The 15294-nt window shown below is 25.1% G+C and overlaps 1 protein-coding gene across 1 annotated transcript in view; it reads left to right on the forward strand.

Annotated features, from left to right (window-relative positions):
* Positions 1 to 15294, forward strand: part of LOC136976637 (rho guanine nucleotide exchange factor 17-like) — a 91177-nt gene that overhangs the window by 38623 nt on the left and 37260 nt on the right. Inside the window, exons 5-6 of the mRNA XM_067271978.1 lie at positions 11640 to 11756; positions 12015 to 12107. Coding sequence (XP_067128079.1) covers positions 11640 to 11756; positions 12015 to 12107 — 210 coding nt within the window. The remainder of the gene's footprint in view (positions 1 to 11639; positions 11757 to 12014; positions 12108 to 15294) is intronic.

Below are 15294 nucleotides of genomic sequence, written 5' to 3' on the forward strand. Positions count from 1 at the left end.
GGAGAGCATATCTTTTAAATTAAATAAATTAAAAATATGATTAAAAATTGCAGCCCAGCATAGTGACAATTTCACATTAAATAATTGCTTGTTGTTTTTATCTTGTTACTGTTTCTGTTTTAGCACTAAATAGATTAAAAAGAATAATTAGAAAAGAAATCATGTTGTTCAGGAAATTAAAAAATTAGAAATCTATTGGCATTAATAAGATCTTCAAAGATCTTGCAGTGCAATGGACAGTATGGAAAAGAGGGCTTCCAAAAAGACAGAATTTGTTCTGAATTTTTTCAGATAGGATCCATTTGCCCAATACAAAGTAATCTGCCCACAGTTCAAGTTTACTGTGATATGACTTGAATTTTTAAATATGGGGAAATAGATAAATCATGTAGAGTATACACATTATGTTTTGTGAAGCAAATTCATGTAAGCCCTAAGAAAGTGCCTCTGATTTTTATAACAGACTTTCCATTTAATTTAATGAAGTGATAAGGCATTTTTAATTATGAAATTTGTAAACTAGTTAACTTCTAAGTTATCATATTGGAATCATTATATTAAGCCAGTGGCGTAGCGTAGTGGGGGCGGCAGGGGCGGCCCGCCCCGGGCGGCACTTTTAGCGGGCGGCAAAATTTCACAATAAATACTAATATCTTGTAAAAATACCTAAATAAGGGGGCGGCGAAATTTTCCTCCGCCCCGGGCGGCTGACACCCACGCTACGCCACTGTATTAAGCATATTTTCCATTATATTCTAAATCTACAGCTTTCAAATGAAAAATTGTCTTTTAAAAAATTGTGATTTCCATACTATTGCATTTCAGTTATAATTTTCTTCTGCCTTTTGGTTAATGTTACCATAGGTAGCCAAGATGGCGGCTCGTTTCTAATTCCAGCAAGGAAACAGTGGGACGCACGTTCCTAACCTATTCTAATAAATTACCATAATTATTAGCAACCAAATTATTAGAATAGGTTAAGTTAGAACGTGCGTCCCACTGTTTCCTTGCTGGAATTAGAGACGAGCCGCCATCTTGGCTACCTAAGATAACATTAACCAATATCAACTGTATTTGATTATAATAAGATGTTAAAAATTAAGGATGCACCGATAAGCAAAATGGCCGATTACCGATTAATCGGCCGATTAATGTTAATAATTTGTTGTATTAATAGGTAATTATATTATGATTATTATCGCATGAAATTATATATTCTTAATACAAATATAAAATTTCATACGATAAAAATAATTTTATAACAATTTGTTATAAAAATAATTTTCAATATGAAGCTATTTTTTCTTTTTCAGATTTATGTATTAAATTAAAATGATAAATTATTATTTTGGAAAACTTTTTAATTTTAATTAATAGCCAAATCCAAACTCCTCGTGGCTTCCAGTATTGCTTGGAAATTTTTTAGAAAAGATAACGAGATTTCCAAGTTCAGTTTGTGCCAGGCTTCTACATCGACAGGTGGAAAAAATGCTAAAACTTTTACCACTAAAAACATCATAAATCATCTGAAAAAATGTCATCGTGAAAACTTTTTAAAATAAACGGTTAATGTTACCTATGGTTCCAAAATGGCGGCTCGTCTCTGATTCCAGGAAATAGAAGAAAGGAAACAGTCGGGACGCACGTTCTAACCTAACCTATTCTAATAAATTACCATCATTATTATTACCGACAAAATTATTAGAATAGGTTAGGTTAGGTTAGAACGTGCGTCCCGACTGTTTCTTTTCTTCTATTTGCTGGAATCAAAGACGAGCCGCCATTTTGGAACCATAGGTAACATTAACCAAATAAACTTAAAAGATGAGAAAAGAAGGTTCTGAAACGAAAGAAGCTGGATGTTTATTAGTAAGAACGGAAACTCACATCCAAAGACAAGCTACTTTAATTCAATTAATAGAGAAGAAAAAATTGTGGGATATAAATGATCAACGATCCAAAGTTCATTACTTGATTAGAGATATACAGTCATACAGATATAAGTGTACATATACAGTCATACTCTGTTGTGTCTGATTTAGGATTTCAAAGGTTACTAAAAAAATCGTTCCTAATTACAATATTCCCAACAAAAAATATATTTCTGAAAATATCACCCCTGATATATTTCAAAAAGTTCAGTCAAAAATTCAGAAAGCTATTGATGATGCAAAATATATTTCTTTAACCGCTGATATTTGGATAGCAACTACAAATAATTCTCCATTTTTAAATGTAACAGCCCCACTGGTTGAAGGATGATTTTCAGTGAGAAAGAGCTGTTTTGCGAATTATTACCTTTGAAAGTTCCCACAAGCTACACGAATCAATGAACAGATAAACATTGTGCTTGAACAGTATAAATTGACAAGTGATAAGATATTCTTAGTACTGAGAGATTCTGGAGCAAATATGGTAGCTGGAATCAGGAATTGCAACTTAGAGGCATTATCATGCTTTACACATACACTGCAGCTGACACTAAAGGAATGCAAATTTTCTCAACAAGATGTGAAAACTATAATCACAGTTAATAGAAATATTGTCACACATTTTAATCATTCTGCTGTAGTTATAAGCAAATTGGAAGATTTGCAAGACAAGTTAGGTTTGCAGAAACACAAATTAATTCAAGATGTTTCTACTTACTGGAGTTCTACATACTACATGTTGCAAAAAAGCTTGGAACAGCAAAAAGTACTTGTCACGTATGATATAGATGATAAAATTTCCACGTTGAGCACATATTAGTGATCTCTCGTTGAAAAAATTGTTCTACTTTTAAAACCACTTCGAAGAAATTATTGTGGACGCCAGCAAACGAGAAACCATCTCATCTTCAATAATTCACACAATAGAGACTCTGAAATTATTCTTATTATCAAAAGCAAAGGGCATTAGTTCTTTTAGTGGCATTAATACCACAATAGGACTAGAAAATTCAATAAAAAAAAAGATTTTCAGCATATATAGAAAACAAGTCTTTATGCTTGTCATCTTTATTAGATCCAAGATTCAAAATAAAATTTCAAAAAAAAAAGAAGCTATGGTAAAGGAAATAAAAAGATGGACAATCGATAGCTTAGATAATGTTGATAATCCAAAATCTCAAGAAGAATTAAATCCTGAAGCTTCCATTTCTGGAGATGATCAAGATGGAGGAGAATCTCTAAGTTTTTCTTATTTATTTGATGAATTAGCTTCTGGTAAATGAAAAAATGAATAAGAGCATGTTTTTAAAAAGGAAGAAAAAACAAAACAAACGAACAAACGTTTCGATCAAGAATTAGAAAAATATTTACATTTACCTCTTATACAAAGACATAGTGACCCATTTTTGTGGTGAAGTTCAAAAGAACTTTTTCCTAATTTTAGCAAAATAGCTATGAAATATCTAAGTGCTCCAGCATCTTCCATTGAAAGTGAAAGAATTTTCAGCACTAGAGGCAACATTTATGAACCAACAAGAAATACGCTATGCCCTGAAAATGATGAAAACTCGTGTTTTTGCATCACAATTTAAAGGTTTTAAAGTTTGAATATTAAATTTTTATTGGTTTTATATATTTAAAGTTTAAGCGTTAAATAAAAGAGATAGCTTTGAATAGGTTAATTATACCTAATAATATCTATTGATAAAATAAATAATTTAACTTCAAATTTTTTAATATTCAGTTTGTCATGCGATATATAGTAAATATATAACAGAAATTTATTATTTTTTATTACTAACCTTATACATGACATTCTAACAAAAATATTAAAATGCAAAATTGGCCGATTATTCAAACTGATTAATTGGTAAAATGGCCAATTACCGATTACTTACCGATTAATTGGTGCATCCTTATTAAAAATTGTAATATAACCATATTTTAAAGCAATTGAAAACTTTTAAAACTTCTCCCTGTAATATACCTTTATATATATAATATTTTAGTAAAATTGCTTTCTGTCTTCTACCTTTACAAAAATTATATTTGGAAACATTCTATATTGTAATTCTAGAAATAAATAATCTAACAAATTTATTTTCCTTATATGCTACATAATCCTGTGAGAATTTATTTTTATATTATACGACCATAATTTATTTATAATATCCTAAATTAAAATTGTATTAAGTTATTTAAATATTTCTTATTACAAAAGTGAATTTTTTTGTATTTTATTTTAAATTATAATTTCAATATTTTTATATTTATGTATATATTATATGATTTCTAGTGAAAATAGGACTAAAATCATCAACACAATTGGAATACAAAAAGTATATATGGTCTGTTAAAGCAGGCATAGCTAAACTTTTTTGCATTTAAATTACATTTTGATTATAAAGACTATATTGCATACAAACAAATTTCGTTATATGCGCACTCATTCTTATGTTCACAAATTCTCTAATTTTTTTTTTAATGCACAGTTTTATGTATTTAGATAACTAGCAACAAAACTAAAAATTAATAAGTATCTTTTTTCAAGGTTTATACATCTACATATTTAGGAAATTTACTGATATTACATGCACTGAATTACCAGTATATTTTTATTAAAAGACAAATGTATTTTTAAAAAAAAATGTTGAAAAATATTGTTTTATATTACTTTCTGATTTATGCACAAATACTTATTTACATGCACTATCTAGGCAGTTTAAATGAGATTTTCATTTATATTCATAATTGAAAATGTTTACTCACAAGCTTTTGAGTCAAGATGACAATATTTAGTTTAACTTACATTTAATTATTTCATTGTTAATTGTTTGATTTAAATATTTATTGTTGTTTCAAGTTTAGTAAAAGTTTAATGCATGATGTTTTTAACCTGACTATATATTTGGAACAAAATTTTATCATATTATATAACAATTAATTTAAGTTTTGCTTCATTCAAGATATCAAGATTGAACACAGGCTGCAAAGAAACTTCTCTTGACTATAGTGTGGCCATTCCTGTACTAAGATATTAAAGTATAAAATTCAGTAATTGATTAATATATACAAGATCACAACAAAGTAGATGACATTCTTTAGATCATTTTTCTTTTACAAACACCAAGAAAAAAAAATTGAGTAGATAAATTTAAATCAGCTCGTAATTTATTTTTCTTTAATATTCTTAATAGCTACTTTTCAATTTGCTATTATTTAAAAGGACTTATCAGACTACAGTTTTTTAGTTGGAAAGTTTACTGAGATTTACTTTAAGAAACTGTGGTCCAATAAGTCCTTTTAAATAATAGCAAGCTTCAAAGTGGCTACTAAGAATATTAATTATATAATATGACAAAAAGCAAATAATAATAATTATTTTACTTTATTTATTAAGCTGACTTTAGAAATCTATGTTTAAAATGTTAAATTGAACAAAATAAAATGTAGGAAATTTTTAAAGAAATTTGTTATTAATTTTACATGGAAATTTAGATGCACTAGATCTTGTTGGACCAATAGATTTTTATCCATATGTTTATTTATTTTAATTGGAAATTTAGACCCATTAAGATCCACAAATGTTATTACGGCTAAATTGCTATTTTAAATCATTAAACTTATTGGATTACTAAACTTACATTTTTATTAAAATCAATAAACTATACACAACTTAGTTCACAATTTAATTTACAGAATTAATTAATTAGTGGATCTCTAATTAACTGTAAAGGCCATAGCAGGATAAGCATGGTGAATTGGTCTCAGAAAGATAATCGAGTGAAAATTAGGTCAAAAGTAGGTATCAGTGAATTATTAATTAATCCTTTTTATTGGAACAAATTTTACACAAATTTCAAGACTATAAAAATGTGATTTTTGAATTTTTCAAAATATCGCTGTTTCTTTGTGTCAAATTGTAAAGTAAAAATATGCTATTGCCGAGAAATATAAGGCATACAAGATGGTATATATTAGAAAATTTTTTGGCACAAAATTCAAATAATAAAAAATATAGTTTTCAAAAAAGGATTTTACTGGTTTAAAGCAGGGTAACAGTTTTAAAAGTTTTTAGGAATCATTATATTACCCTATATTATAGAGTATAAAAAATTGTTGACTTCATTTGCCAAATGTGACATAGTTAAAAAAATAAAATAAAATCCAAAAACAATAAATAAAAATTGTAATCATGTAATAACATCTAGCCAATATGGTACTAAGAATGATTATTTTTACTTGATAGATTTTTTTTCCATGGTCTCATAGTAGTGTGAGGTTATCAGTTCAGAAAAATTATTAACTTTATTATTTTATGTATAAAATTTAATAAAACTATACTAATGAATTTATTTGTTAATTCATTTTTTGTGTGAAATTCCAATTTGAAGATGATTAAAAAATATTACTTTAAATTATTTAGATAGATTAAATCAAATAAGAAACTTTTAAGATTTTGAGATACATTTATATGACTACTTATTATATGTTACAAAAAAATAAAATAAAATAACTTGATTTTCTTTTTAGTGCAGTATGGTTAAAAAGATAAATTCTCAGAGACATAGATAAAAATGATTGTCAACGTTATCAATATAACATAATCAACATAATCATATTGGACAATTACAGCAAGCTAGTTTTTTTTTTTTTGAACTATTGTGCACATTATAATATTTAAACACTCTCTAAAGCTGGAACAGTTGATTAAAAACACTGCACACCACACATACTCCAGCACATTAAAATCAATGGAAGCACAGACATTTTTCAGCCACTTTAAGGGGCCTTCATCAGGTGAGAGAGCAGTTTTTTTTTACAAAAAAATATTTAAAAAATGGAATATTCCATATATGCAATGACCTGCATATATGGAATGTTCCATTTTAAATTACTTTTCATAACTTGTTTGATGTAAAATAGCTGAAAAATATTTGTGCTTCCATTAAATTTTAATGTGCTGGAGTAAGTATGAGTGGTGTGCAGTGTTTTAATGTTATAATATGAATAGGATACTGATTATACTGTTCTATTAATTTTTGGTGTGAAATTCAAATGTTCAAATAAGCTAATAATGTTTTACAATATTTGATTACTTTGATACAAGGAAACAAGTTTCAACATTTTTAGAAATCTTTATATTACACTGCTATATATAACAAAACTTATCAAATTAATTCAACTATTGTGATATGGTTAAAGAAAATGAAATTCCTAAACATCAATAAAAGTTTGTATTTTAAATCAATCATATTTCAAAATCACAGAAAATGTATTTTATTTGAATTATCTGGCATGTTATAAATATAGTAATTAATAGTTTTTCTGCATTGATAACTTCACACAATTGTGAGACCAAGGAAAAAACTAAGTAAAAATATTCATTCCTAGTATTGACTAGATGTTTTCACATGATTGCAATTTTTATTGATTTTTTTCAGATTTTATTTTATTTTAATTAGACTGTATATGGTGAATGAAATTGGCAATTTTTTTATAGCACAATAAAAATCATTTTTTGAAAACTTTATTTATTTTTTTTTCATTTCAGTTTTATACCAAAAAGTTTTCTAATACATACTGCCTCGCGTGCCTTATTTTTCAGTAATGAGGTATTTGACAATTTAACACAAAGAAACAGTAATATTTCAAAAAATTTAAGAATCACACTTTTGTATGTAATCTTGAAATTTGTGGAAAACTTAGTCCAATATTGGACAGTAATTAATCACTCACTGATATTTACTTTTTGGCCAATTTTCATTTCAGTATCTGAGACCAATTTACCATGCTTATCCAGTTATGAACTTTATTTTAAAATTCAATTTATGAAATTGAATACTCTTAAGTTTTTATAGTTATCCGGAAACTGTTACAATGGTTTGTTGTATACATTAATACCGTGTCTTGAAATTTTTATAACTTTTAAACTGCCACAATTGCTTTAGAGCTAGAGATTGACAACATTAGGTTTGATAATGCAACTAAATTGTTGGTAAGTCATTCTCAATGTCTTATAAATGAGGAATTAGAAAATCTATGCATAATTGACTCAGAAATAATAGCCACAGGAATACGAATAGCCTGATCTATGAAAATCTATGATGGGCTGGGAAAATGGAACTATTTTATCAAAAGCAGAATCAATACAGTACTCAGCTTTATTACTAGATTATGAAGGAGAGAAAGGTAAACAGTCCTTTTTTATTATTTAGAACAAATCTGGAAATGCATAAAAATCTGAACTACTTAAAACAAATATTAGGATGTTTTATCTGATCTTTAGAAACCTATGTTTACACTGTTAAGCTAAACAAAATAAAACTTAACAGATTTTTTGTTAAAGGATATTTTACCTTGATCCAAAGATTAAATATAGCATTCTAGATTAGCATAATCTAAATCTCTCTAGATATCATTGCTTATTCTATTAGACCTGATGAAAATTTTTCTCAGCTATGTAGGTGTTTGAATCATTTTTTATTTAGATATTGAACTTTCCATTTCCAATGTTGAACTCTTCATCTACATTGAGCAAGAATATTAATTTCTGTTTACTTCATGTTTGTTCATCTACATTAATTTAAACGATTTATTATCATCTAGCTATCATGAAATTTGTTGCACTCACTGATTAATTACTGATTGACATTTTGCCTGTTTTGTTTGTTCCTAGAAGGATATAGTTTCAATAATTTAGTATGATCCTGGCTGTATGATTCTAAGAATATATCTAAAAACTAAGATGTAACATGCTTGGAAAAAAGTGTTTTTTGAAAAATTAGTTGGCTCCTTGAATTAAGCATTTTTGGATATATTCTTAGAATAAAATTTATTGCATATATAAACATATATACCGTACAATGTAAAAATAGTCAATTACAACTATTTTATTAATGAAGTATTCAGTAAAAGTTTTTGTCAATACTTTAACCTGAAAAGCCTGTTATTAAAGAATTTATTTTTGGACTTTACAATAGTCTGGTTAACATTATTGTGATATTAGTTAGTTTAATTCATTAAATATGTAAGATTTTTGATAAAATTATATTTGAACTTTTAAATATTTATCAGAAAACACAAAGAAACAATGGTAAACATTCGGAAACTGTGTTCATTATTAATTCTACCATCTTATTATTATACATTATCACGCTATTAAAAAATAAGTAATGCATCTAATGTTTGTTAAATATAATGTTAAGTACAACAATTTGAAAAATTCACTGTGTTACATTACTGTAAAAGTTTCATCTATTAAAATTTTAAAATAAGAAAAGTAAATTTTAAAAGATTAAATTTTACTAATTCATTCCTTTTTAATGAAATTATATAATGTTTTTTATATATAAATTTATGATTTTTATAATATATAAAATAAAGAACCAAATAGCACCATATTTTCTAAAGGCATATATTTTAATAAAGTGAAGAATTTGTTTTTAAAATATTTAAAGTGGCCTTTTAATAATTAATATAATTTGGTTTAATTTTATTACTAATTCAGAATTATTTGTTAAGAGGTAGGATTGAAGGAATGGTATCAACAAACTGAATTATTTATTTTACCTATTATCTATCTAGTTTTATAAATGTTTTATATATTTTATATATAAAGAAATAATACACAAATAGTCAACATATGCACAAAATATTAAATTAATTTTGAATTTTTTTAGTGAAATAAGCATGCGAAATAAAGAAGGAAATTCATTAAATCTAATTCAAAGTTATTTGCCAATTACCAGAGGCAGAAAAGATAATTGTCGTACAATGAATTAGAACTATCGGCTTTTGAGAAGCGAATCCAAAACTCTGTCAGCTTAGTTAATTCGCTTTAAGCTGATGATTGATTCTGATGAATTTTTACGATGGTTAGAAAAATAAAATACTTAGAAGAGAATGGTTAAAAAATTTATTCATTTTCTCTAATTCTTTTTAAAATTAATTTTTATTTTTGTGTTAAATGTGTTGTTATAAGAAAATTTTATTTAATTTTGATATAAATTATTTATATAAAAGTTAATAAATTTATAATGAACTCTAAAAATTAAATAGAATTTAAATTTGGCATTAAAATAATTTAAAAAACAATTGAGAAATAAAAATAAATATAGAATGTTTTAAACACTTAATTTTCTTAATTATGTCTTCATTTATAGTTGTAATTACAAAATAAAATATGATTGTTTTTTAAAAATAATTCACAAAATTTTATAAAAACAGCAATAAAAGTTTCTCATTTTAAAATAACTCTTTAATTCATTTTTGAAACTTATTTTACAAGTTCAATAATTTAATCATTATGAAATAAGTATTATAGTAATATGAAATTTATTGAATGTTTATTTACTTCCTATTTTAATTCTAAAATTACAGGAAGTAATCAGAATGTATCTTGATAAAATCCAGATTGCCATTTATTGAAATTAACAACTTATTTAAAGATTTTAATTAATTATTTAATATCAGTTTTATAAACAATTTATATATTCATTTGAAATAAATGAAACACTACTCAAGTAACAAAAGATATAATAATAATCAGAAAAACTATGGGTTAAGGTTCACATTCTTTCAAAGGATTAATGGATCATAAATCCTACCAAGCACCATCTACTAGGTCACAAAGTGACCCTCATCATTAAAATTCAATTCTTTTGTGCATTCTTTCTAACTAAAATGTTGTATAGATGATAAAATGTTTTCAAGAACTACAAGATATATGTATATATACACCTAAGAATATCAATTATATATACATAACATATATGTATGCATATTTAGCATGTTTTTATTCTTTATTATATATAAGAAATAATATGCAAAACAAAAGTAAATGTCCTGTACACATTATATACACTATATCATGATTTATTCAATTTAATCAAATGAAAGTTCAATAAACTAAAATTATAAAATTACAGTATAAATTATGTATAATGCTTTTAATGTTGTATATAAAATTTCTTAATTAACCTTCCAATTAAAGCTTCTTGTCTCAAAATGTATTCACATTATGATTCCTCATGAAACACTTAATTTGTGCATATGTATAATAGATAACATTATGCCAGATTTGTATAGTAATAGATCTTCTGCAATTGTAAGAAATATTTTATGTGATATTTCTTACAATTTTATAAATATTTTAAATGATGTTCATGACGCGATAAGCTCAAACACATTTATACAGGTCCGTGCGGTGTTAGTGAGTAGCGCATTTTATTGTTACTGCGTATTGAGTAATTGTGTATGTATTGAGTTCCTGCATGTATTTTGAATAGTGTTTAATTATTGTATGCTTGTTGAGTAAAAGAAAAGCTTACAGTGTGAAAGAAAAGCTTGACATTATTGCTAAAGTAAAGAGGTGAACCGTGTTACATCACGCTGCTCGGTATAACCCGGGTGTTTTTTCCCACCCGACATGCACATTATATCGGGGGTCCACTGTATTCAACTACTGTACAGTACATATATATTTTATATTATACAAAGAAAATATTACTAATCTTTAATAGAAATAGAAATTTTTGAAACATTTCCTTGTTTTAAAAATTTATTTTATTAAAACAAATCAAATTAATTAAATAGCAATTTAAAAAATTAAAAGTTAATATGAATGAATAATATATAATTTATTTTATGATGATAATTTTACTTAAAATATGGTATCATGTTTAATTTCTTAATTTTTTTAAATAGTTTACAAAGCAGCAGATTATAGATACCTACACATCATTTATCAATAACTGGAGATTAGCTAAAGAAGCAATTAAATTAGCAATTCAAGCCAAACCAGCATTTGGTAAATTTTTAGAAGTACGTATTGAATTTTTGAAATGCAACATAAATTGAACATTAAATTTTATGAACATAATTAATTAAAATATATTTTGATAAATGCAATTATTTAGCGTAAAATACCAAGTAATTGAATAGTGTAAAGAAATAACTATTTAAGACAGCAATTTAAAATGTAATGAAATTTCTTTATTATTGATAAGTTTTATACATTTTTTTTTTGTTTTTTTATATATTGATAATGCAATTTATATATGTAAATATCTTTTATTTAAGCATATGGCACGAGAACACAAAGGAAAGTTGACTTTAGATGCTCTTCTAATTATGCCTGTACAAAGGATACCTAGATACGAATTACTCATAAAAGTAAGTTTCTTTTTAAAAATATATAGAATTATATATAATTCAAAGTTGTATTATAAGAAAAATATCATAAGTTAAATAAATGACTAATAACTACAAAATTAAAAAAAACTAATAAAAAAAAAATCTTAAAATATTGTTGTTAATACTTCTACAATAAGACAAGCTTATTGATGTCTAGACATGATCCCTGGATACTGTAGAAAACAAATAGAGCAAAGTTTATATATACATCATAGAAAAATTAAATTCAATATAAATACAAACAAAAAAAACAGAATAGAAAGATACAATTATTAACATCAATGTAATTTATGTATATATATAATATTTATTCAATAAAAATAATATATAATTTGATGTATTATTTTCAGTAATTATCATATTTAATGTTTATATTAAAATCTGTTTTATCCATGATGTGACAATCAAAAAGGCCGATAAAAAGTGGCAATCTATTGCTGATAATTAGAAATTTGTAAATTTATTTTATTAAATTTAAAATTTATCTTGTATACTAGTACTTTTTTTTTTATCAATTAACAGGACTTATACTGGAATTATTGATGAGGATACAGGTGAACTAAATAAAAAATATTATTTCTGATCTATAAGACTAAATATCTGCATCCATAATTCCAGTATAATAAGTCCTGTTAATTGATAAAAAGTACTGGTATACAAGATAAATTTTAAATTATGATAGAGGACACAAAGGCATAATAATTAAATAGAATTTTATTAAAGCTTTCATTTGCTGTATGAGTTTAATTTAATCTTGATAAAAGTAATACTAAATAAATTTAATTAAGTTTTTATTTAATTTACTTAGTTTTAAAAAACTTTTACATCAATATATTTCTTTTGTTCTTTTGTTTGTTTTAGTATTTTAATTTTTTATTTGTACAACAGAATAGAGAATGAAATTCTTTTGAAAACATTTAAATTTAATTTAATATAAAATTCTAGCAGTTTGTCTTTTTTAATAATTATGTAACAAATCTGGAATAGGTATAGAAGATTTAAATGTCTAAAAAAATCTAGTAAAAGAATTTTCCATAGATATTAAAAGACTTTTCTATAGATATAACTGACATAATCAAAACAAAAAACTTGTGTGTGTATTTTTTTGTTTTTTCATTAATCCCATCTGAAGACCTAATCAAATTTTATCATCTTTCATTTAAGATTTCTTTTCTTTTTAATTTTTATAAATATGCAACATATATTGGTAGTTCTTTTTGCTGCCTAACAGAAAATTCAACCTATTTTTTTATTTTTTTTTTGTCTGTATAGCATTTCAGTTAACTTAAACTTGTGGTAATTACATACTGAGATTTAATAAAACTTTTTTCTAATATGATATTTCTTACGTTTATTTTTACTATTTTATGTGAAATCATTTAATACTACTTATGAAAACTCAATAGTTTCTTCTTTGCAATTTTTCATATCTGTTTTATGAACTCTCTGATTCTGTAATTCAGGTTATTATCATTTCCAAGAATGATAGAATAAGAATTGTGTGTGTACTCAAATCTAATTAGTTAGGTCAATGATAAAAGTATCTAATATTTTTATGTAAAATTAAAATTATAAGATTCTTAACATGATTGCAGTTGTATGTCTATTTATAAAAGTTTTTTTTATATTTTATTTTTGTTATTTTTTTATTTTATATATATATTTTTTAAACATTGCTTTTGATATATGAATTTATTATCTCAGTTCTTATAATTTTAGTACTGTATTTTAGTTATCTTTCCTATTTGTAAATATAATGGTTGTGTGCGTGTGGTGGTTGATGCATCACTTAACTTGAGTGTTCGTTAAAAATATGAAATATCCGAAGCCAATAAATTCACATGGTGAGATATATTCTCACCATGTGAATTTATTTACAACCATATACAAAAATTCGTTTTACACTTATCGAGTAAAGGTCGATCGGTTACAAGATCACGTGTAGGTATAGTACAGTACATCCACTCATTGTGTGGATGGTAGCCAAGAAGAGGGAAAAAGGTAATGGCAGATGGCCTGCACATGTTTTTATATCCTTATGCCAGTGCTGCCTGGATTTTCAGATGCAGCGCTAGGTTACAATTATTCAGCCACCACAATATGCTTTTTGAGATCAATGCATATATCAGTTATTTGCTGATAATTATAAATTTGTATTAGTAGTTATGAAATAGATTTCCTATAAGCTATATTAAATCTATTAAGCTCTTCTTTGATACAGTAAGAAATGCTTAGTCTAATATAAACATTTTAATATCCTTGGAAAAATCATCAGATATACTATTTTTTTCCCTCTCATATAATTAAAACTTATTCATATAGCAGAAAATCTTAATTATGATACCTTAATATTTTTTGCATTACTCTAGATTCCACAAATTTAAAGTTATTTTATCTAACTCACTAGCTACAGTATGCTTACAGATCTTATTAAAAATTTCCTTCAAGGAATAGAAATTATGTAAAAAGAAAATATAAAAATATCAGGAATAATTTCACTCTTATGATTTTTTTCTCTCAATTATTTTAATGCTAAATAATATAAAGTTTCTAATTCAAATGATGAAAAGTACTCATGTTTATAGTTTAGTACTGAAAACCAACTGAAGTGCTTTTGAGTTTTTTGAAGAGAATCTTCAAAATAACTCAAAGCACTTCATGCAAAATCACATAGAAAAAATAAAGAAAATGCAACTGTCTTTCAGTATTATAAAGAGTTTAATTAAACAAAATTCACACAAGTATTTTCAACAGCGTTATTATGTCGTCCTCAAGGAGAATTCTCACATAGAACACACAAGATTCAAAATTACTTTGAATCTCTGAGAGATAGAATACATGTTGCTTATTTGAAAGGATAACACATAAACTTTTATTTTTAAACTTTTTAAACAGAACAAGAAAAATTTTTTAAATTTTAAATATATTAAATTTTAAAACTTTATAAATTGTTACTATTTCTAAAGACTTCAATGATAATTGTAGAGCATAAAAAAATAAATTTGTTTTAAATTTAAGATCTTATAAATTATTAATATTTTTAGAGATTTTTTAACAATGATTATAGGAAGTGAAACAGAAGAAGCTAACTTATGCCATGTATAAACTTAAACTAATTACTAACTACAACAGGTGGAAATGCAAAAGTACACAAAAGAGAGAAAGA

The sequence above is a fragment of the Centruroides vittatus genome, unplaced genomic scaffold (assembly GCF_030686945.1).
Source record: "Centruroides vittatus isolate TY-2023 unplaced genomic scaffold, ASM3068694v2 contig_417, whole genome shotgun sequence".
In the NCBI taxonomy this organism is placed as follows: domain Eukaryota; kingdom Metazoa; phylum Arthropoda; class Arachnida; order Scorpiones; family Buthidae; genus Centruroides; species Centruroides vittatus.